Raw genomic sequence first — 25,307 nt, 5'->3', positions numbered from 1 at the left:
TCAAAAGGGGAAAACATGAAAACGAATCAAGAAAATCTAATTTAAAATGTAGTCGGGAAGCCATGAAGGGACGGTTCTCATGCACGTAGCACTCATCTCAACTTACATGACCAGCAGGAAGGAGGAAGATTTCCACATGCCTCAGTAAGGGCCAACTGCCCACCACTTGCAGCCGGTGAGAAACCACCATAACCTCGAACTCCTGTTCTTCTCCAGTGGAGTCATATTCAAAACAACCCTCCTCAATTTCTTCCAAACAGGTAGTCTCCCCGCTTTGTCTCCTCAGACTGGGCTACAGCTTGCCATAGTTTGCCTGTCCTGAATGCCAATTCCCCTGCTACTCTCAAATAGACTCATCTTTGTTTAATTAAAGTACCATTTGTTTTCTTTAAGGTTGATAGTCTCAGCATTATCTGCTTTTGGTCTGGATTTACCACTGTGGGAAGTGAAGGGCGCAGGGGGCAGGGCAGTCTATTTTCATCCTATGAGCAGATAATGGCTCAAGAGTATTGTCTATATATTTGGAAAAGACGTAAAATTCAAACTTTATCACAACCTGATGTTTTATAAGAAAACAAAGCACCACAACTTCTGCGACTAATAAAATCATGTGTCAGTTTAGGAAATGAGAAGGGTAAAGTACTGGAATGTAGGAAGCAGAAGGGCTTTACCGGCAATCACGGCTACGACAGCAAATACCACAGTCTTATCAATTTCTGTACGTGTCTCTATCTGTGCATGTGTGTGTGTGTGTCTATGTGTGTGTGAGAGAGAGAGGAACACAGTGGTGACAGCAGCCGCCCCAACTCGTCTAAGTAAAGGCTGCAGGGAAACATGCAGACCGAGAAAGCATGTGAAAATTTATGTTTACTTGCATTCTTTTTGGGAAACAAACTAATATGCTCAATTTCAAAAAAGGAGATTGCTCTTCATTTGAGGCAACACTGGTCTAAAGTGAAATATTCACATTCATTTCCATGGGCCAGGCATTGTGATGGCCACTAAGTAAGCCCACAAAGGGAAATGAGTCAGACAACATGCCTTTCTCTTGCACTCGCCCTCAAAGAACTCATAGTTTCGTGGGGCAAGCTGACAAGTAACCAGTTAATCATGGCAAACTGTATTAAGTATTATGACGGGGGTGGTGAGGTAGTATGGGAATATACACAGGGAGCTAGAATCCAAAATTTAAAGGGTTAGGGACAGATGAGGAAATTCTAAGGTATCTAATTTGAGGTCTTAAGAATGATTAAGACATAGGGCACCTGGCTGGCTCCATGGGTAGAGCATGCGATTTGATCTCTGAGTTCAAACCCCACACTGGCTGTGGAGTCTACTTAAAAAAATAATAGTAAATAAAATTAAAGTGAATAAATGGAGTAGCAAAAACCCCACTAGGCTACTCTGTACCTTTGTTCTTTTTTTTAAAAAAAAGAAGAAAAAGATGGTATGTAAGAGACCCAGAAACAAGAGTCACCTTAGCACAATAGTTTTTAAGGAAACTGCAATTCTGCTATGCTCAAACACTGAAGAGAAGAGCTGAGAAGAAGAAACAAGATAAGAGAAGTAAGCAGGGGTCAGATCCCCCAAAAGATTTGTTAACCTAAGCAAGAGGTCAGAACTTCATTCTAAGGCCAATGCAAAACCACTACTAGCTTTAAGCAAGGAAGTGCCAGGTAACATACAGGGAGACAGGGAAAAAACACCCGAGTCCACTGTTATCTCAATTATCATAAATGAAGTCAGTCCTCAAACAGAGGAATGGGGATGCAGACAAGCAGACACTCTTCGGTTAAGACCAAGTTAGGAGTTAGAATTTCTAGGTCTTGCTGACCAACAGAATGAGAGTGGGTGCAAGTTTCCCGCCCAAGTCCAGGCCACCTAAAAGATGGATAATGGTTTCAGTGGAAACGGGAAAAGGAGAGTGTGCTTTTAGAAAGGAAAGTATGGAAAGGTTGAGAAAATAAGAGGTCTATAACAATTCAGTTTTCAGGCCCGAAGTCTGGGGTAAAAATCTGGACTGGAGCTACAGATGTGGAAACCACCAGCATCCAGATGATGTGTGCAGTCGTAGAAGTACATGGCATTACCAGAAGAGTGTCGATGATGAGGAGTGTGTGGAGAGGAACTGAAACCTGAGGCCCACCAACATCTAAAGGAAAGCGCAGCAGGCTGATACATAACTGGCCAGAGAGGAAGAAAGCCCACAGAATTTAGCATCATGAAAACCAGAACAGAATGGTTTAAAAAGGAAACACAGGGGTGCCTGGTGGGCTCAGTCGGAAAAGCATGCAAATCTTGATCTTGAGGTCATGTGTCTGAGCCCTACATTGAGTATGGAGACTACTAAAATAAATAAATTTTAAAAAATTAAATAAAAAGGAAAAATGTCAACTGCACTCAGAAAACCAAACTTAAAAAAAAAAAAACAAAAAAACTCTAATGCTATGCTACTTCAGACTCCATCAAGGACAACTTTAAGTATGTGCAACAAAGTTACAAGAGGTCAGTGTTACTACCTTCAAAAAGTTCATAAGCAATGAAAACTAGTGACCTGAACAGGTATTAAATTAAATGTATAATTTTCTATTAGAGCAGCGATAAATTTCTAGGACAAGGTCGCACAGGATTATCAACATAAAATGCTAGCAGGTAACTCTACGTAAGTATTAAAATACACGTGGCTGGCATACTGTGGTGATGGAAATCCTTGCTGAGTGCCTTGAAAGAGCTGTGCCAACCTGTATAACCAAGCACACCCATCAGGGTATCAGAGGATTCTTGTGGTAGCCTTTAAGTCAACGATGATTCATGCTGGGCAAAGGGCTAATTTTTTTTTTTTTTTAATATGTTCCCAAATGTGAGTATTAGTGTTAGTATGTTACATCATGAAGACCTGGTCAAAGCACACCATTACTAACAGCCTTACTTCCAGGAGGGCAAATATCAACTGCCATCTGAAACATTATGGAAACATTAGTCAGCCAGGGCAATCAGTTACTGTTGACTTTACCCTGCTTCCTATGGCATAACTCTTTTTTTTCTTTCTACCCCTGTTTCCTTTTCTTATTCCCTTTGCTTTCTTTTCCTCTTGCACCTAATTTTAGCAACTACCACTTAAAAAGCTTGGTGTCTCATTTACTTTCCTGACCCTTTAGAAGGCCATGAAGCCATCCATGCCTCTTACAGAGTTATCCCGCTGTCCCAGACTTTAATTGGTAGGCATTCACTGTTACCCTTTATTTAGTGCGGCAGTACTGAATGACATGACATGCTACCAGCATAGAGATCTGCATTCTAGAAATCTCATCATTAGACAGTCTACTCTACCATCCAATTTAAAATATAATATAAATAACATAGGAACACATTAAAACGGGAAAAAAATCCCAAAAGCTAATTTGGAAATAAAAGGATCAAGAAGTAGGATTTACAACAGGAATAAGGAAGTCACTATAGGAAAACAATAAAGATAATGAAGAAAAAAACCACAAGGATAACTGCATGCAGTTAGGATGCTGTAAGGAAGTAATTTCTTTGTAAAGTATATTCTCGGATTCTGAGGACTCCAAGAGATAACAGTCTCCATTTCAGTTAACCTCAAAATTTGTACTTCCAATTCTTTTAAGAGTTAAAGATGGTTAAATTTTTAATATGAAAATCACATCTGGCTCAAAACACTTTCTATCGATCAGTACACATAAAGTACGCTTCAAATCCAGTTAAAGGGGTACTCTGTGGAAGACAAGCAGTAAATCAGCAGGCCAAATGGGGAAGTTCACAAATACCAACTTTCTGAACAGGCAATATTTTAAAAGGACTAACTGATCAACAGAAGCTTTATTAAATAACTCAAAAATTTTTTCACCATGAAATTCCTGCCAACAAAAATTACTATTTGAGAAGACAGAACACAGGTACCTTTTTCTCAAAACTGTTTTGCAAGTTGCATGAACTGAGCTTTTCAAACAGGTAGCACGGTACAGGGGTTAAAAGCATGTTCTCCGTGGCGACCATATCAAGGTCTGAATCCCTACTGTGGCACTTAAGAGCTGTGAGACTTTGGGTAAGCCCATTAACCTGTCTGTGCTGTGGATTCTTTGGTTGTAAAAAAGGGTAAGGTTGTTTTGAGGATAAAATGAGTTAATATTTGTAACTGCTAGCAACAGCCAATGTGACACAAGAAAGTGTTAACTATGTGTTACCTTCTTTTTGTTTTAGCTGTGTTTCAGAAATGTCTTCAATTGCTCTTCCTCCAGACAGGATAGCAATCTAACAGCCACATCCTCAGTATCTCTGACTTTCCTTCCCGGCTCATTTTTTTCTCTTAAGCACACATTGCTAATACATTACATGTTTAGCTGTCCTGTAAATTTGTCTCCCCCTTGTAAAAATAAGTCAGGGATTGTCTGATTCACGAAAGTGTGTGCCCAGCGGAGAAAAGTAGTAGCCTCCATGAGCGGACTATCCCAGCAATTCTAAGGGGCACATATTCTGACACTGTATTAACACTGTTGAAATTGGGATGTAATTTAATTATACACTTACAATTATCTTACAGTTAAAACTGCCAACACTAGTTCTTTTCTTTTAGAGGGTATATAAAACATATGGCAATTAACAACCTAGACCTGATGAAAGACTATATGTCAAGGAATGATTAAATGAAGTATTAAAGAAACAGATAAACTTCAGTTTTTACTTAATCAAAATTTACATTCTTTTTTTTTTTTTTATTTATTTGACAGAGATCACAAGTAGGCAGAGAGGGAGGCAGAGAGAGAGGGGGAAGCAAGCAGTCTCCCTGCCAAACAGGGAGCCTGACGCGGGGCTCAATCCCAGGACCCTGAGATCATGACCTGAGCTGAAGACAGAGGCTTAACCCACTGAGTTACCCAGGTGCCTCCCAAATTTACATTCTTTAAAGAATCATTTTAGTCTCACTTTCCCTGACTAGAAGCAGGTTATACTAACAGAGGGTACTTATTGTCTGGATCGTTCTCTTGGGCCTACAAACTCATAGCTGATTATCCCTGATGATGATTTATTTATTATCGTTTGCCTAGCTGATCAGTGACAAAATGTTCATTAGCTTTCTGAATAAATTATTTCTAAATTAAACTAAAACTACTCCTCTGGTAACAATATGCCTATGAAGCCTGTGGCGGTTTTTCTTTCACCCTACAACTGTAAACACAAATATGCTTAAAATGTTTTTTTCACTTTTTTAAAAGAATATTTCAAAATGACAAACTGTTCATATTTAACCAGTGAAGACAAAAGTTTGTGCAAATTTTAACAAAAATCTGTAATATGAGGAAGAAGCAAGAATTTCCCAAGAATAAAAGAGAGGAAAATATTTCATGTATTCATTTGATAGCTCAAAGCAGCAACAATGCACATCAAATTTTGGGCGGTAAGTGAATTATTCTAAGACTATCCACAGCTTCCATCATGTAGTAAGAAAGGTGCATAACCATCACCTCCCCAAATTTTAAAAGTACTGTAGTAAATGCAAAATTTTCAGTTAAATAAACAGCCAAAATCAATGTAGGATTACTGCCCAAAATAACAACACAAAAGAAAGTCCAGTGCAAACAAATGAGAATCACATCTATTAAAAATGAGAACAGACCATACAGGGGTGTTTAGTTATTAGAAGACAAGAATTCTGATTAACTAGTAGCACAGAAATGCAAAAACATGGTTGAGGGGAAGTACAGTTAAGTGGTTTGAAGCTGAAGCTCAGTATCACTTTTATGAACAAACTGTTGTTATATTGAGGGCTTTTTAATGGTAGCATTTCTTAACAATTTGGTGAGCATGAAGCATCCAACAATTAGGTGTTAGGTTCAATGTAGAAAGTACATATAGTTGAATTAATGAATCTACCAGCTGAGAACAGCGTATCAATGTACAAATCTCTAAAAGAGATATAAAGTGAGCTAATATTTCAAAAAGGGGTTTGCATAATGAACAAGCTACAAACTTCGTCAAACTACTATCTATTAAAGTCCATGGGTCTGTTCCTGATTCCTAGAATTTACACCAACAGGGATCCCTGCTACCTTAAAGGTACAGCAATATTAAGGAGTAACTAAGAAGTCCACATTTCTAGTAGTTCTGACTTAAGGAAAAGATTCAGAAAATACAAAAGATTTAACAGGCCTTGCAGGAAAAAGAACATACTCCAAGTGATCAAGGAAGCCCTTTTCAGACATGTGTGAATATGGATACTGGCTTCCTCAAGATTATGCCACCTCAGAAAAAATATTTACCTACCAATTAAAATTTGAATTAAGAATTCAAATAGCAATAATACACACACACACACACACACACACACACACAAGTTTAAAGAATTTTTTATGTGATTTAAAAATTTCTAACACTTTTGGAAGTAACTTTTTGCCATTACTTTAAATTTTATCACATATATTATGGCATGGCAGAAGATGTTTCCAAAAAAAAAAAAAAAGTTAAGAAAAACATTTTGGGGGGCACCTGGTTGGCTCAGTCAAAAGAAAATGTTACTCTCGATCTCGGGGCTGTGAGGTCACACACAAGCCACACGCTGGGTGTAGAGGGTTACTTTTACTTAAAAAATAAATGGACTAAAAAAAAAAAAACTCTGCCTAATTTCTCTGGAACTTGCTTTGGAATATGTACTAATGTACTTTAACTTTTAACATTAATACTTTCCCATCCTTACTAAAGTACAATCACCAGTCATCATTATGTATCTTCCTTTGTAATTTGGAAAAGCCTTTCTGAAACTTCCTAACTGTAATTTTCTTTTCAACATGATGAATGTATAAAAAAGGTCACCTATCTCAAACCATTTCAAAGGCCATAATGCAATGAAGTTATAATGACTTTTCTTGATTCTCATAAAGAAACTTACTACAAATTGAGAATTATGAAACCAAAGATTTCTTTGAACACAGGGAAATTGAACATAATTCTAAGACTTGAAAATTAGTTTTAATCAAAGGAACTGTCTGCTAGGTTAGAAAAAAAAAAATGGCTTCTAATCTACTCCATTTGCTTTAGGACCTTCTGAACTAATTTATTACAGTTTAGGTTAAAAACAACTTGGTCCGCTACTGGCAGTGACAACTACTTCAAGCCACCTTATAAAATGAAGGCTAAGTGAGCAGGGTTTATTTCCACTGAATCCCCCGGAGGCTACCCAGCCTGGTTCCATTCTCTATAGCTCCAGTGGAAAAGCAATCTTGTTACTGTAAACAAGCAGCAGCAATATGCACAACAGTACAAAATATTTCCTCCCACCAACTTAAATATATACATCTGTAACATTATTTCCTGATCTAAAGTTACTTTAACTGCACCAATCTGAGAGCTAACCCACTCACCTTAATGTCACTAAAATTATGATATAATCATACAATAATATATATATAGAGAGAGGTTTATTTATGAGCCAAATTCCTAGTGCTCTCCATACAAAGAGCTAAAAACAAACATAACACAACTCACCTTCATTGGGAGAGGTTTTCAATCTGCTACAAATGCCATAGACATCTCCATAGCTTTCCTGTATTTTTCGTAATGCATCTGTAGACCTGAGCTCCATGAGAGCCCGCAGCTCCGCGAGCGTGATTCCAAAGTCTCCGTCATGATTAGCTTCCTTCAAAGAGTTTTTTACTCCACTATATGCAAGTGAATTGTTTGCCATGTCGCCCATTACAAGAATAATTTATTAGGAGGAAAATGTTTCCCAAAAGACTCTAATTTTCACTTGATGTATTTCCAAGATGAAAATCTTTTAAATATGAAAGTCTTTCTTAAACCAAACACTCATTGTACGATTTTGTAGAGCAGCATCAACAGCACTTCCCAGAGAAGTATCTTGACCTTTGGCCCATGACTTGTTTCTTCATATCAATCATGAGATGTACACATCTGTAAGATAATATTTAAAAGTTAATACAATCCCTCTTTTAATAGCATTATGCATACAAGTATATTTTCTAAGTATCATTCAAGCAGCTAATCACAGTACATGTTTAATTACAGAAATATTTTAACTGTAGTCTCACGCCTGTAAAGTGTTTTGCATGACAAAATGTCGAAGTATAACTCCTAAATAAAATTGTATTTCAAGACACTAGATCTCACCATTATTAAATGAAAACACATTTCACATGACTGAATTTTATGTTCATTCAGTATCACTGTTATTAACAGTTATCACTCAGCACTTACATTCCAAGCACTATTTCTTTAAATTTATTCTCTCAATTAATCATCACAATTTAATCGCATGAGGTGTTATTATTCCCCCTCTACTGAGAAGAATAAGCCTCAGAGAATTTCAGTAGCTTCTGCATAGCTAACGAATGCCTAAAAAATGGATGGGCTGGGATGTCTCCAAACCCATGTTCTTTCTAATACATGGAACCTTCTTTCTAAACCTTTCATGCAATATAGACCCTGAAAAGACAAAAACACAACAAACAGTAAGCTCTCCTAAAGTCCTCCTTGGCCACTCTGCAGCACCACCATCTTTTGGCTTTCTAAAACTATCTTCCACCATGATTTCTGTCATATGTCATCACCTCAGGTCTTGCCTTGAAACACCTACCCCAAGAAATTCTCTACCCCTTATCATTCTTTGTCATTACTCTACTTCTTTGCCAGCCTTTATGATCTAAAATTACCTTGTTCATTTATTTGTGAGGCTTGCCCATTAGTACATTCTGGGAATCTAGAACCGCGCAAGGCACATGGCAGACAACCAGTGTTTAAGCCATAAATGGATGCATTACTTTAATTTCCCCTATAATACTTTCAAGTTCTCCTTATAATCTAAGCCTCCTAAAGATGGATGTTCAGCTCTTGTTTCCATCTACGTCCTTTAACCATCTCAATGTTAACATGCTCAACACTGGTTTCATCTTCTTTTTTCTTTTGAAGGATTTTATTTGAGAGAGAGAGAACGCACAACACATGTTCACAAGCAGGGGAAGTGACAGAGGGAGAGGGAGAAGCAGGCTCTCTGCTAACCATGGACTCCAATACGGGGGCCCAATCCCAGGACCCTGGTATCATGACCTGAGCTAATCGCAGATGCTTAACCAACTGAGTCACCCAGGCATCCCAGCAACACTGGATTCATCTTATTCCCTAAGCAGAGAACTTCCTTCCTCAATCACCATTGTCCTCCTCACCTGGGCTTGAAATCCTAAGTTATCCTTGATTCCATCCACTTCAGCTTCAGTCACTGAGTAAATTCTTCCTTTGAAAAGCTCTTTTTATGTAACGTTTTTCTTTCTGATCTTCGAGTCCCTTCTTCACAAGTTTTAATCACTACCCCCAGGTTCTCTTTCATTCTAATTTCTCCTTTATCCGAAGGTGTGCATTTTGTGGCTACATTTAGTTTTTAAAACAGGCTTCACATCACTATACCTAAACTTAAAGGGTGAAGAAACAGTCCCACTGCTCATGCCTATTTAGCACTGAAACCTAAGCTCTAATTTCCCTATTCATCTCTCTTCTTCCTCACTCCCTCAAATACCCCACTCCCTCAAATACCCCACTCCCCCATATTTAATAAGATGTTCAATGATTGGAAACAAGATTACTGGCAAGTGCAATTACTCTTCATCTATTAAACTGTTATGAGGATATTTACAAATCATGGTATGTGGTTCTCATACTTCAATATGCATCAAAATCTACAGGTGATTAAAATACAGATGGCTGGGTCTCACCTCCAGAGTTTAAATTCAGTAGGATTAGGATGGGTTCCATCATTTGCTTTTCTAACAAATTCCCACGTGATACAGATGCTATAGGTCCAGAGAGCATACTGTGAGAACCAGTGGATAGGAAAATGGGTTAAAAACTCTGAATTCATACTAGGTGGCTGAGGAAAATTTGCTTGCCTCGGGTTAAATGTGCAAGGATGTGACGGCGATAGATTCTCGAAGACATTTTTTCATTGCCTGCTTCCTCCCACTTCAAAAATTTCTCTTGCTTGCCCAATTATTACCAATTTTACTTATCTCAGAAGCAAAGTGGGCTGCCTCCTACTCACATATCAATTATTATAATAACCTGACTCCAAAAACTAGAGAGGGTGCTTATTTGACAATCTCCCTGACTTTCCAAATGCAAACTTTGCTGGCATCCGAGTTATCACACCAATCTTAAAGTAAGTTATTGTTCAAGAGAAAAAAAGAATTAAGATTCCTAACTAAGTCTGTGTGTATGTCATCAGTCTTCCGGTTTCCTCCACAAAGAGGAATTTTCCTCAAGGGTAGCTTCCTATCCCATCAATTGCCACGGAGGTAAAATAAGCTGCCTCACAGATTTTCCAAGAGCCACTGGACATATGTAGTTTCTTCACCTTTCTACCTTCTTTGGGGAGCCAGATTTCTGCAAAACTCATACATTCTGGTGTGAGTTATTAGGGTAGGGGCAGACTCCCAGATTAAAAAAAACAAAACAAAACCAAAAAACACAGAAACCTGCTCCTGTTCCAAGTGCCTGGGGTGGGGTAAAGAACCGATTAGTTTTGGATTCAACTATAGAGCTTTACTGCTGTCACACAAAACCCAAATCCTCCACATCAGCTTCTGACAATATTAAAACTAGTATTTTTATTCCTCTCTGCCAATCATCTTTCAACAGAATGCAAGCAGGATAAACGGGTATTACTTACGGGGTTCTCTTAAACTTTTCAACAATAAGGACACATAATAGAGCTGGGACCTGAATTTCTATTTCTGACTCGAAAGCCATGCTCCTTCCACTACACTGCCTCTACTTTATGTCTTCACATTTATTAGGGTCAAATAGCAACTGTCCTAGGTCAAAAACAGTCAAATAATGCCAAATGTACCAATGTATATAATAAAAGCAGAATTCTAGACACTGTAGCGGATATTTGTTATCTGCCAACTCAGCATCCTTTCCCGCACTTTCCAGCAATAATTCCCACTTTTTGTTTAGGGATCTGTCCTTCCCGGACTCTCAAAGCAGTCCCCATGTGGTTCCCTCCCACATCCAAACATTCCCCTGGCCACAACTGTAACCAGTTCAGGAATGTGCATATGACCCAACAAAGGCCAAAAGGGAGGAAGGAGGCTTCTGCTGTGACTCTGGGGGAGAGACTTGTCTCTTCTTACTGAATTTAAATCCAAGATGTAGAAAGCCTCTGCAAATGGATCCAAAAGGGAAGGTGAGACAGAGAGAGGAAAGGGGAGAGGCAAGGAATGTGCCTGTCAGTGCTGGATCACTTGAGCCCCTTGGTCAATCAGTGTCTCAAGTCTGTCGGAGCCCTTGATTTTCTTGGTAATTTATCAATAAACTTCCTTCTGGGGTTGAGTTTTGTGCCACTGTGCAAGCCACGTAGCTTTGATGAGTGCATGATCACCAGTTATGTCCAGTTCCCCCACTGTTTAAAGAAAGAGAAATCCAAGCGAAATCACCAAATGCAAATGAGCCACTTTCCAAAAAGTCTACTATTTGAATTTACAATTACCTACATGTTCTATTTATCAGGCTATTGTCTATTTGTAGATTGTCTATCGTCTCCTCCACTATTTTCCTCCCTATCCACTTTCAACCCTCCATTCACCAAACTAGTGGATTCACAAAAATGCGTAGGACAACAAAAAAGTTTAGTTTTTTTATTTCTTAGCTACAAAATGACAATTAAGATGGGGACACACTGTTTGGGACTGAAATGTGGGACTGAAATATAACAGAATGTGTAAGATGTTTTTGCTTATTTGTTCTGTCTAAAAGATTTTGATCTTCCATTTGGAAAGTTTAAGGAGAAATGTTACATGGAAGCTGAAGACCCCAAAGAGAGGAATTTTAAAGAAACCACAAAGGGTATCTACGGAGTTCTCTTGGTCTATATAACTTATCCCTGAATCACTAGATGATATCGCTGGTCAAACCACTACTGGTAGTCTTTGAGGGATTATGAAAAAAGAAAAGAGGTAGTTTCAGACTGCAGTTAGGCAAAAACAGTTAACAGTTTTCAAAAAGAAGGATTGAGATGGATTCCAACTGATACTTAAGCTTTAGTAGGAATGAGCAGGGCCCTCCATAGAAGACCGAAAAATGACTGTGAGGTTCTAGTAATGGATGAAGCTTATAACGAGACACCTTTGTTAATTACAAGGGCAGTTCCTTCTTTCACAAGAACACTTGACTTGTGGATCGTGAAGTGGTTGTATGGATGTTATCTAGACTCAACAAGGATAACCACAAAAAACTGCCTATCAGAAAAACTCCAAGAAACACAGGCAACAGGTAAGTAAGGTATGGAATGAAATACGAAGCTGGATAAAATTCAGAGTCTGAAAGCATTATACAGTAACATGAGATTTTTGCAGACAAAGATACAAAATGAATGTTCCTATAACTAAGTGTATTATAACAAAGAGGAACAACCTGCAAGGCATTACTAGGTTTCTAATTCCTGACTTCTATACCATTATTGATGATTCATAAACACAGAAGTTATGTTTCCCCAATCTGTAGATGGCTTAAAGCCGGTTAAGCCAGCAAATGTTAGATGACAGAATCAGGATTCAGAAAGACAGGTAGGAAGGAGAAGTAAGTGCATTGTCACAAAGTGCACTTACTTGATGTTAGTTAACATAATGTAAGTGCTTTTCACTGGGCCCCCAAAGAGAGTATGTTCTTAGGCAGCAGTGACAGGAGCCTAACACTCGTAAAGATAGGTAACAGACTATTCTGCTTCACCCTGGACAACACACATGAGTAAGATTACCGGCTCGTCTATAAAAATACATTTACAAAAACAATACCCACCTCTTTAAATGTGTGAATATCCATAAAACTATTTGAACTTAGCCTGGCACACAGTTAATGTTTATAAACGTTAGCTATTTTTTATTGTTAAGAATATTTACCCTGCTCTCCTCAGATGAGGACTGCCCAGACAATTCAGATGAGGAATGTTTAAAGAAGTAAGATTTCTAAACCTAGAGGAAAAGAGGATTCTCATGATACTCTAAAACGAAAGAAACTCTGCTATACAGATAGAATAGGAAGACTGAATGTCTCAAAACGAGTGATGGATGAAAGACTTTTATTTGTATTATACGTAACAGGGCTACTAGGTCAGGAATGAACAGCCAGGGTCTACGTACTATAACACAGTTAATAATAAAGAGAATGTTGAAGAATCAGGAAACCAGTGCATTGAAGAAATGGAGGAAATCTAGTCTAGGGGAGGAACAAGTTGTGACAGCAAACTTCAAACATGTGACATTCTACAGTGTAGAAAAGGAACCCGATGAATTCTGTAGCCCACTGAAGGACACAGTAGAATGAAAGGAAAGAAAGCTACAAAAAGGTAGTCTTTGGCTACATAAACCAGAACTCTGTAACAAGTTATCAAAATTTGAAAAGGTCTGTAACAGTTAATTTTAAGACAACATGACTGGATCAAAAGGAGCTCAGATACCTGGTTAAACATTATTTCTGTGTGTACCTGTGAAGCTGTTTCTAAATGAGATTAGCATTTGAACAGGTAGACCAAGTGAAGCAGACTGGGGGCATCGCCCAATCCATATAGGGACTGAATGGAATAAAACAGGAAGAGGGAATTCATACCACCTCTGAGCTGAGACAGCAATCTTCTGCCCCCAGACTGAAAGTGACACCAGTGGCTTTCCAGGGGCTTTAGTTTGCAGAAGGCACATCGAATCCCTCAGCTTCCATAAATGCCTGAGAAAATTCCTCGTAATAAATCACTCTATGTGTCTATTTCTGATTGGTCTGTTTCTCTGGAGAACCCTAACTAATAAAGGGCCTCTGGGTCAGAGGACACTCCCTAGACCTGGAGCTGACCATGCAAGATACTGGAAGAATTATATGGAAGTGCACTCAATACCTAAAGATAACCCATGCCCTTTTTTGTGACAACTCTAATCTTTAAAAACCCATTCCTACTTTAAAAGGTGACTCCACTGGCCTAATAAGGCAGTAAGCATGCTTTATACACATATACAACTGACTTCCTGTTCAGCACTCTATTCTCCATTGATTCTGTTTAGCTTTTAAAAATAAAGACTCCTTTTAGGCAAGATTACTTCAAAGACAACAAACCCCAGGGGGAAAAAAAATTCTTCCTTGAATATAACGTATGAAAGATACCATCAAATTTGAAGATCTGCTAATTATGATCACAAGCTTACGAAAGTCATGTAATTAATTTCAACCCTAAATTTAAACAAACTGGATATAAAACAAAAGTAATATATTTGTTAGAAGCAAATCCTTTCATTTAAACTTTAATTTCTCTCTTAAAATGTCCTCTGAATCAACTAGCTACAGATTCCCGAGTATTCTTAATTTTTTTCAAATCATTCCAAATTCACAATGAAATTTCAAAACATAAAAAGTTGTAGTCCTAAATCTTACTCTTCAATTTTCTAATACTTCTATCATGCGAGTAAAGAATGATACATAAACTACTTCAGTACATGAAGTTACCTTTGATTTCATATACTCTTTCCCAAAGATATTCAAACAATTTTCTTAAGGATTCCATACTGAAATATCTCAATGAATGTCTTTGGGTTTTCATTTGATATACTCAAATAGTCAGTCAAATCTCCATTTACTAGCTCTAATACATCTCAGTAAATTTTAAAAACCAAAAAATCAGTATTTACAAAGGTTCTTAATCAACAACTGATTTTATAGGATCACAAATTATAGATCTGGGGTTTTAAAAAGCTAAAGCTAAAAGACAGGTTATTTTCAATCACTTAATAAGAGAATTAATTGTTAAATTTCTATGTCAAAATAAAACACTAACCATAAACAAATTTTAAAAAGCTAACATTCTGTTAAAAAATGGTTACAAAGAAATCATAGAATTTAACGGATGAAAAGGATGTTGACCAAATCTAATTGCTCATTTTATAGCCAATGAAACCAAATATACATAATCTACTTCCAAAAAGAATAAAAGATGCTTATCAAAAAAGAAAGCAAACATTAAATACTCACAAAATCATTAAAAAGAAGAGTAAAAGACCAAATTTAAGTCATGGGGTAAATCATAATGTACACGTTGTAAAGAGGCTACTAGCATGGACAAAGATGTCACTGTACTTCAAAGTGGACCACATTTAACTGACAAAAAGCTAAAAAACTGCTTTGGAGTGCAGCCTTTCAAAAAAGAACACTCAAGAATCTCCATTTTCTTAGTTTCTTTGTTTTTTTTTTTTAAACATAAAAATTAATCCAACTTCCTTTGTAGACAAGTAGTTGTGAGGAGAGGGATAACCAGCTTTTCTAGCTGTTTCTCACTGTGGCTGCTATTAGCATTTTATTAACAGCACTATCTCATAAACCAAGAAATCCAGCTGGGTCCACACTGCCCCACCCTACCCCATTAGATAATAGCAGTGACCTTCAGTTCTCAGGCAGGACAACCTAAAACTCGCCACCTTAAATGTCCCCTGGAAGCTTGAACTGCTTAACTGCTGTGTAACTAAGCCTAAATTTTGGCCCATTAAGCTTATATTTTACTTAAAGACAAAAGCCATGCCTTATTCATCTTTGATCTCCATATCTTACCAAGAGGTACTATGATCATTCAAAATATAGTCACTTTCTAAAAAAAACAAAAAACAAAAAACAAAAAAAAAAAGAAAAAAACCATTATCCTGATTCACACCCTACAAATGTAAAGTCTTCCAACAAGTAAAACAATTTTTAATTAGAAATGATAAAAATGTATGGTAAACTACCAAATATTGAAGTACTGCCTTGTAGCATCAGATTAATGGCAGAAAAAAGAGGATGGGCTATCAATACTATGCATATCAAGAGCAGATAGATCAAGATCATGAACGGTCATGTTTCTTTTACAAAGTTCTGTTATGTTCAAGTTATTTCATTAAAATGCTCCAAAGAACCAAGGGATAACTCAACTTGAATATTCTCTGAACTCACATTTTTTTACTTTTTTAAGAGGCTTAAAGAAAGCATACACACTGCACAAAGGGACATAAAAGACTATAAAGCCTGTTTAGAAAAGTTATTTATATCAGGTGAGTAAAGAATGATAGATAAACAAGATTAAACTCAACAAACATGATTTCAGTTTTACAGAACTGATGAAACAGAAAACAAACATTGTCTACAGTGTCTGATTTATTAGTCTCACAGGATTCATAAATACCGTCGCTGCGTCTGAGTTGACTGAAATTAGTCTCTCTCCCCTCAGTAAATTACTTACCATCTACTAGACTCTTCCAGAGGCACAGACTAAGTACACCACTTTGAAGGGCAAACCACAGCTGCTGCCAGTGATAAATTCAGCACCAGCACTTCGGCAAATCTCTCAGGGTGGGCAGCAAGTAAATGAGAAGAGGGGAGGCACTAATTTGTTCTTCTAGTATAGCTTTTATTGCACAGCAGCAATGACTGGTTTACCTCTCTGTCCTCCCCAATGAACTGTGAACTCAAGGCAATTTGTGGCATTTAATTTTAACCCCTAGCACTGTCTGAAATATGGTAGGTGCTTAATATCTATGTTTGATCCTTAAGATAAAAATCAATTTGAAAAACAGGTTTTTTAACAGTAAACAAGGTCAACTTAAACAGAACAAAACCTGATAACCCTACATTTAAAATAATATGCAAGGCATGCAGGGTTAGTCAAGGGAAAGTCACGGCATTCAAGGACTTTCAAACCACCTTGATATGTATGTAACATATACAAATGTTCCTTTCCTTTAAATCATTTCAGACAGTATTAGTTAAAAGGTATTTAAGATTTTCCAATGAGCTATGCAAGGACTGCTACATAGCAATGATTCTCAACCAAGGTCCTAGACCCTTGAGGCTATGAAAAGTAATAATGCTGAGTTTCAATATTTCAATATGGAGTGATACATTTACTTGAAAAATAGTTAGGATTATCCATACTAAATTAAAGTATTACCAAAACAATATGGTAAATCAGGTCAGCAACTACCTCTATGTAAGACATAAAAATCTTACCCAGTTAGGGTCACTGGATAAGAAAATCCTCAACTCTGAATCTACCATCCTTTCTGAAATTTGCAACTTCTACTTCATCTTCAAGATCAACCCACTTCACTCTAGGTTTTTCTCCTGGGCTGCACTGCAACTACTCTTCAAGGTGACCTGGGACTCCTCTTGTTCTAAATCTAAGGGACGTATTCCGTCCTTCTTATCTAAACTACCGACAACCTCTGCCACCAGTAACCACCCACCCCACTCCCCTCACCCCCTGAAATGTTCTGCTGCCTTAATTTCTCTGATGCTCCACTTGCAACCCCACCACACTGCCATCTCTGGCTGCCTGTTTTCATTTTCAACGTTTGTCCTATTCTTGAACAAGTGTCAAGGGAGTCAATGGCGATGGGCTGGGTGGTGCTGTCAGCCTGACGGTAATTGCTTTCATCTGTTCTTAGTGAGAGCACGAGATCAGTTTAGAGATAATAGTTAAAATTTATTTGCATGGGCATTTACAAGGTTTATTTTTTTGTCTCTCCCATAGTTTAGAATTTCACAATTCAATTAAAATGGTAAAACCACACTATAGCCGTCTGGCTCAGTGCAGGTGTGAATAAAATCACCTCGTTTCCTTTTCCTAGCCTGAAACCCAACTCCTATTCCCCACAGCCTTTAGTTTATAAAGAAATATGTCAGCCCAAAGCACAAGAGATTCTATAAATTGATGATTCATCCCCCTCCCTGGGACTGTAAGACAATTACTCTTGCTTTTGATAGCACAGATTATTTGTTTATGCCAACAAAGTACTTAATTAAACAGAGCATGTGATAAAATTTTTAATGCGAATGATCCAAACACAGATATCTTGACGTTCGCTCTAAGCATTTTTGCTTTATGGTCAAGTGTGTTGGAGTCGTCATATCCCAAACCCTGATGATACCCGTATCTCGTACAAGGTTGTTCTAGTTTTGCAAAGTTGCATTTCCACAGTAAGAAACCACAATCCTTCTGAATGCACCACATCCAGGATAAACTGGCAAAGTGCTGGGTCACATACTGAATTTTTAAGATCATTTCCATGCTAATTCCACAGACTTCAGATCAGTGGTTCTCAAACGTCAGCAAGCCTCAGAATCCTGGGAAGGACTTGTTCAAACGCGATTTGCTGCAACCCCCCAACCCCTGCAGAGTTCAGAGTTTCAATTCGGTGGTAGATCAGGGGTGGAGGCCCAAGAATTTACATTTCCAACAGCTTCTCAGGCAAGGGAGATCCTGATGCTACCACTGAAACAGTGTGGACCACCAGGCCCTGAACTACGGCTGAGGAACCAACTGTTGGATTATCACCTTCATCCAAAGTTCCCTGTCAATTAAGTTATATAAGCAAATTACTCACGGCTCCTCGCTATGTTATTCTCAATTTGCATGAATAATTGAAAGCAGACCATACTCTAAAAATATTCTGTGAGCTGTTACTTTAAATTGCTTTGATTTTTAATACCAAGTATACTGACAGCCACTAAAAATAATTTCTTTCATTCAAAGAAATAGGGAGATTCATACTGTTTCATTTTGAGCATGTAAAATGATTTTAAACACCTAAAAGTATTAAATTTTAAGACATTGAACAGAGAACTATAATTTACATACCTACCTTCTCCTACTGCCCTCCTAAGTAAACTATCCTTTGTCTTCTCCTGTTCTACTGTTCGATTTAGGCATTTCAAGAACGCTCACCCTAACCATGACAGTTTCCTAGTAAAAGGGAAGCCTTTCAAAAGCTCCAAATTATGGAAAGTTCATTTTATATAATCCTGTACAGCTTACCACTAAATGTAAGAACATATTATATCTCCAGTTATATATGAGAACGAAATGTTCTATCATTTTCTAGTTTCACTGGTTTGAGAATCTGAGCTATAGTCAAGGAAGAGATTTCTAAATTAAAACAGTTTTCCCCCCCTTCTGTTCAGGAGCAAGAAGGCAGTATGAACGCTTGAATGTCACACCAGCTGCTCTCAGCCTACTCCGTCCTTCCGAGCTTCTATCCTGTCAGTTCACAAGAACCTACACTTACATGCTTAAGGAAACAGGATGCTCATTATGTCACCGAACGAACTCACAAAAATAAAGCTGGCAATATTTAGGGAGGCAGAACTCTTATCTGTAAATTTAACATGAGCTTTCTGTTTTCTTCATTAAAAACTGTAAATTTCAAGGATTTTTTTATCCCAATATTTAAACAACTGAATGCAGAATTAAGGAGAGACACTTTCCCATGTCTTTATCTTCTTGCTCTCTATTTACACGGTCTGAGAGCTGATGGTCTTTTGCAATTTCCAGCTGTAGTTACTAAAGAACAGAGCAGTAAATCAATACCCACTTTCGCAACACATTCAAAGATTCTGGTAGAAAAATAAGGTAAGCTGTATTTTAAGAGGGTGTTAGGCAAGAATCTTAGAGTTAATTCACCAAAGTGCAAAGACTAGTGGAGATCAAGGAACGTGCTGAACCACAAGCACTCCATCCCATCACCCCGAGGATCCTTCAAGCTGGTTTCACACAATTCCTGACCTTCATTCCAAGACTTTGATTTGTACTCTGTGACTGCTCTTCAAGGGTAGAACCACACATTAAAAAATCATTATCATTTGGAACTGTCCTATTTTCAAGATTCTTCTCCAGTACAACTTATCTCTGTTTCTTTTCATTTACACAGAACCCTATGAACACATTCTGACCTCCAGGCTCAAAGGCAGTCAAGACCCCTTCTGATCATACTTGCCTCCCTAAAAAAGCTAAGTTCCCAATGGTCAGTGACTCTGGTTTTGCTCTTAAACCTCACTTACTCTTTTATCCTCCCACTAACTCCCATTCCGTTAATTAGCTACCTCTGAACAGACAGACGGTCTGGCTGAGCAACACCGGTTGAAATTTTTAAGACTGAGTAAGTTCTTAGTTCCACTGGAAACTTATATATCCCATATGATCCACTGATACATCTCTGCCTTCCCTAGCAAGTTCCTCTTTCTCTTCCAAGTCTCCTAAATTACTCCAGCTCTTGTCTCCACCAGGCCAGGAGAGGTCTCCTCCTGACACCTTACCTCCTCGTCTTTGCAAGCCGCGGTGACCCACTGAGCACTGGCTTGTTCACTTAGCCTAACGAATATTCAGATACACTCTATCACAAAAAAGGTGCCTCCCTCTCATCCCCCCCAAATAAGCCTCACCTGGATTCTGTTAACCAACCAAGTGATCCTTCCCCACCCCACCCCCTTGCCACACCCCTTGATAAGGTCCATTCTTACTGCTTCCTGGTCACCCTTTCACCTTGAACCCTAGCAAACGGAATCCATCCTCAACAGTCCTGAGCTGGCTGCCTGTGGTGACTGATCTCCGGCTGCTTCTCAGCCCTCATCCACCTACATACGCTTTTCTGTCATTTGCTAGTATTCTTGACTCTCTCCCTTCTGTCGCTTACTCTGTCCTCTTCAGGCCTCCCAGAAATCTCAGCTCACATTGCCCCCTCTTTTTTTTTTTTTTTTAATGGCTGGTTGAATGATCAGTCTTTTCTGTGCAGAAATATTAGGTCAGATCTCCTCATCTACTGCTGGTTCAAGTCTGGCCATAAGGCCAGCGTCAGGAGATGGGACCATGATAGCAGGTTGATGTTTCAGGCTACAGGAGGCTCAACCCACAGCAATTTGGGAGAGAGTACTCCTCCCTGTGACCAGTTTTACCTGACAAGGCTGTGGGCAGGACACTCACAGACCCAGAAGGCTCATCTAAGCCCACCCCGTGTGACAACCTTGTTACCAACCTGCCTGTTGTCTCACCAGGAGATGACTCTTCCCAGCGGGAACTGGGTGAGCACTTCTGGATACCTAGCACCCCAAACAGACCTGGGGCTCGGATGACACACCCAGGGAATGACTGTAGACCAAAACTGGACCAAACTTGGGTGTGAAATTCTCAGAGACTGTGATTAGTTGAGAAGGAAGAAAAAGGCCATTCCTGCTGCCAGAACAAAATACCACAGACTGGATGGCTTAAGCAACAGAAGTTGATTTCCCACAATTCTGGAGCCTTGGAAGTCCAAGATCAAGGTGCCAGCAATTTGGCTCCTGGTGGAGGGAGGGCCCTCCTCCTGGCCTGAGGACAGCTGTCCTCTTAAGAGCCGTGTCCTCAACGGTCTCTTCTGAGCCCTGGTCCAGGAGTGGGCTCACTTATAGGGGCTCCTCTCACTACAACTTGCTGTGATTGTGGGCAGAGCACATTAACCTCTTTCTGTGCCTAAGCTCCCTTTCCTCTCTTCTCATTCCTTCTAGTCATTGTTCCTTGATTTCTTTCTCTCCGCTGAAATGTAGGCGCCCTGGGCCTTCTGAACTCTGGGAGTGAAGGTCAGCTGGGAGCCACAGCTGCCTCAGGCAGTTAGGGGAGAGATCTGTTTGGGTGTGAAAACCAGATTCTCTGACTTTCCAGGGGAGTTTCCTGACCACGGGTGCAGGGTGATGGGCCATGCTCTCCACTAAGTCAGCTCCTATGTTCCCACCAGTCCCTGCCCCAAAACAAAGGTCCCACTAGGGCTGCCCCCAGGTGCCCTTCCTTGACTTTTTAAAATCACTACTATGCCCTAAGTGAGGTTATCATGCCGGGATCTATCTGCAGACCTCTCTTCCCTCTTGGCAGTGATACCACATGATGACCTACATCTAAGGCCTTGATCAAGCTCTAGGCCTATGTTTTCAACTGTTAACAGATATCTCTATCAGAGTATCTTAGAGCACAAACTCAACCACCAATATTAAACTTATCACAGTCTGTCCCAAACCTGTTCTTCTCTGTGGAGTTCCTGTTAGTTCCAAACATGTCTCAGTAAGCCCTAAGTCCAAGACCTTTTCTTCAAGGAGTTTACTGACTAAATGAGGGATAAAGACAAGCATGTAAGTAACAGAATTAAGTGTTACAGAGAGAGCATCACAAGAGATTTGGTGAATACACAAAGGATAACGTGTTAAAGGGGTATGTGGCCTCAAGAAAGGCTTCACTGTTCTAAATTGAGGCAGAAGGGGGCTGGGGTGGGAAACATGTATAATTTCCTTTTGTAGCATTTGCAAAAAGTAAAATGAAGGAACGAACAAAGGAGGAGACTAGATGGAAGGAGTACTTTCAAGACAGTGAAAGATCCCAGGCGGAGTCTAGTCTATGAGCATCTCCCTTCTGCAGAGGTCTTCAACAGAGGAGGCGTGGATGGGGACAGCTTCTGCATGGATGTCCTGTACCAAATCTGCAAACTTGTCTCACCCATTTGTTGCCATACTGCTCTCAGACTCCCTACCTCCTTTTTGCTTTGGACAAGTTTCAAATAGTCTCTAACTGTCATTTTCCCTAATGAATTTTGCCTAAGAAAAGCTGGCCTCTTTCTTTTGCCTTTCTATGAACCTCTCCTTCAAGGAACAGTTAAAATGCCCTCTCTGCTGGGATCCCATTACATGGAATTAGTCTCTTTCTCTCTGCATCTGTAGTCTTTTTCAGATACTACAGCATTCAGTGTGTACTATCACAATTTCCTGTGTGCATGGCTTTCCTTCTGACTGAACAGTCAGCTCTGAGGGCAGGATGGTTTGCTCATTTCTCTGTCTCCTGATAACGACACTACAGCAACAGCACCTTGTCGTGGAAACTACACTGGAGCATGTGTGGCAATGCACTGAAAAGAGTGGTCCTTCAGTAAGGCCCATGTGGGTGCCTGCAAATGGGAATGTCCACTCCAGAGAAACAGAGACTGAGCCAGCACTCAAGTGGATGCCCAGATCACCACTGAACAGTAACTATTCAGCAGGGCCACAACGTCTAAGATGTTCATTCCAGCACTTTCCTGTATTTGCTGATTGACCTCGGGCAATTTACCCAGTGTTTCAGCTTCCTCATTTGTAAAATGGGAATAACACCATCTACCCTCTTCATTTATTAGAGGTTTAAATGAATTAATACATGAGATATCTTAAAATCATCCCTGTGTCTTAGTGCCTGGCACTTAATAGTAAACACTCAATAAACTCTAACTATTTGTTATAATTAGCAGTAGGAGATTTTAAATTAGTTTCCAATAAACTGTCATATTCAGCACATATTATTCAATATTTAAGTTAGCCCACCAATACAGAAGATACATAGTACACATCTGTTAAATGAACAGAGACATTTAATTCAATATTTCAATGTGATTTCCTTACATTTAATGACATCTAATGGTATTTAAGAATTAAAAAGCAAGAGGGCTGTATCACATATCCAGAATTTTGTAACAGCTGATCTACAAATTAGATTTAGTCTATTTTTAAAAAGAATAGGAGAGGGACACCCCAGAGAGGAAAAGGTTTTCTTCTTACAATTAAAATTAGATGATTAACTGTTGAAGATTCTTAGAGACTTAAAAGTAACAATTAAGAAAATTAAACACCAGCCTAGAAAACTCTCTGTGACACAATATTCATGGAGAAACACAAAAATACACATCTATCCAATTATTATAACCATGCAGAATTCACACACTAAATAAATAGACATGAACCAGAAAATAAGAGGAGAAAATTAGCTAATTTGTCAGAGTAACCTACAGATTACTTTCTTTCCTAAATGCTTAGGATGTTATTTAAAAATATAATACTGAAGAATTTCTCTTCAACTGTTAGGCACTCTGACTTTGATCAATCAGCATTATATTAAAATTCCAGTTAACAAGGAATTTACCAACTCTGATACTGACCCACAATGTCCTTAACCAAAACTAGGAACAGTTTTTTTAAAATTAATACCTATGATCTAGGATATATCATGAACAAAATGTATATTGAGCAGCAAACACTGATTTAATAATCTTAATAACTTTAATTTTAAAATGCACTATGAAAACTATCAATCAAGTACAAATGTTCATTCTCATACCTTCAGTGCTGGCCTGAGCAGGAAAAAAGAAAAAAAAGACAGAACCTAAATGTAAAGAGGAAAAACAGCACACTATACAAAAGACACAAGCACACATAAAATAATGGAAGTTTCTCAGAACTTCATCACCAGAAAAGGAGCATAATGGTACAGCCCTTTGCATTGAAAGGAAAGGCTTCATGCATTGTCAACAGACTTTGCCTCTCATCATAGGAACTGTTTCGACCATCTGGGAGGAATTAAATTTTAAAACTAGTAGATTAGATTAAGCCATATGAGACTGCTATTTTTACAGATGAAAACCAGTAGAGTATCAGCAGTTTCATATGGCGATCGAGCTGAGCACCCACATCAAGCATCCTAAAAAGAGCAAAATGGAACCTAGAACTCAAGATCTGACACAGCTGGACAGAACAAGTCCATTTAACTTCATGGAGGGAAAAAACAAAAAACAAAAACACGTAACATTCAGAAATGGACTGGTCAACCAGGAAAACACAGGCACAGAACATCACTAGAACAGAAAAACAAAATGTGGCCTTTCTCATTAAGCACTGTTTAGGACAGAGTATTTTAAGCCACAATGAAATTTCAATAGTATTTGTATCCTGTGAAGAATTATAACACTGATATTAGTTATCAAGAGTAGAACACCCATGCCAGGTACTAAGCTAAGCAATTTACAGTATAACTCTACCTAATCCTCCCAACACCCTCCAGACAATATACTATTACTGACGCCAACTGCCAGAGGAAGAAACTGGTCTGTAAGAGGTTAAGAAAAGCCTGACTCCGTTCAACATTCCAAACACACTATACACTACTTGTGGTGCCTATATCCTCACCAAGCAACCTTCTAATTAAAACGTGGCTTCCCACGTGGTAAATCTATAGGGAAGGGAACGTGCTAGCCAGGACTCTGGGAATCTGCTTGCCAAGGCAGGTCTGGTTTTGCTTTACTATAAATTAAATAAATTGACATTGTGATTTTTATATCAATCTCATAAGCCTTGATAATATGAGTCTGACCCCAAAATTCAGTTATTACAGTTTAGATGAACTGGGTTTCAAAGCCTGAAAATCTCAGACTCTGTGCCATGGTAAAACTACTAAGAGCTAATACAATCCCCATCCTGGGAGGGCCCTTTGGAGGACAGTCAATCCTCATTATCCTGGGAGAGGAGATACCTCAACACCATCATTAATAGTCTCTTCCTTTCTGAAATCTCTAGAATACAAAAAGGCAACAAGGAAGGGACAAGATTCTAATCCTGACTCTGCTGTTAACATTTAATCCTGAGCAAATCACTTCTCTCATTCCTTAGGCTCATTTTCTTATGTATAA

The 25,307-nt window shown here is 38.7% G+C and overlaps 1 protein-coding gene across 8 annotated transcripts in view; it reads right to left on the bottom strand.

Annotated features, from left to right (window-relative positions):
* ATP2B1 (ATPase plasma membrane Ca2+ transporting 1) overlaps window positions 1-25,307 on the bottom strand; it is a 121,051-nt gene that overhangs the window by 58,548 nt on the left and 37,196 nt on the right. For all 8 annotated transcript variants that reach the window (XR_004286725.1, XR_004286726.1, XM_032346795.1 and 5 more), the window contains exon 2: window positions 7,501-7,926. Coding sequence is in view for 6 of the 8 variants with exons in the window: in XM_032346795.1 (XP_032202686.1) it covers window positions 7,501-7,708 (208 nt within the window). In the remaining 2 variants the exon portion in view is untranslated. The remainder of the gene's footprint in view (window positions 1-7,500; window positions 7,927-25,307) is intronic.

Source organism: Mustela erminea, chromosome 6 (genome assembly GCF_009829155.1).
Source record: "Mustela erminea isolate mMusErm1 chromosome 6, mMusErm1.Pri, whole genome shotgun sequence".
Lineage (NCBI taxonomy): Eukaryota > Metazoa > Chordata > Mammalia > Carnivora > Mustelidae > Mustela > Mustela erminea.
Note: the sequence above shows the minus strand (reverse complement) of the source record. Positions and strands in the feature narration are given on the sequence as shown.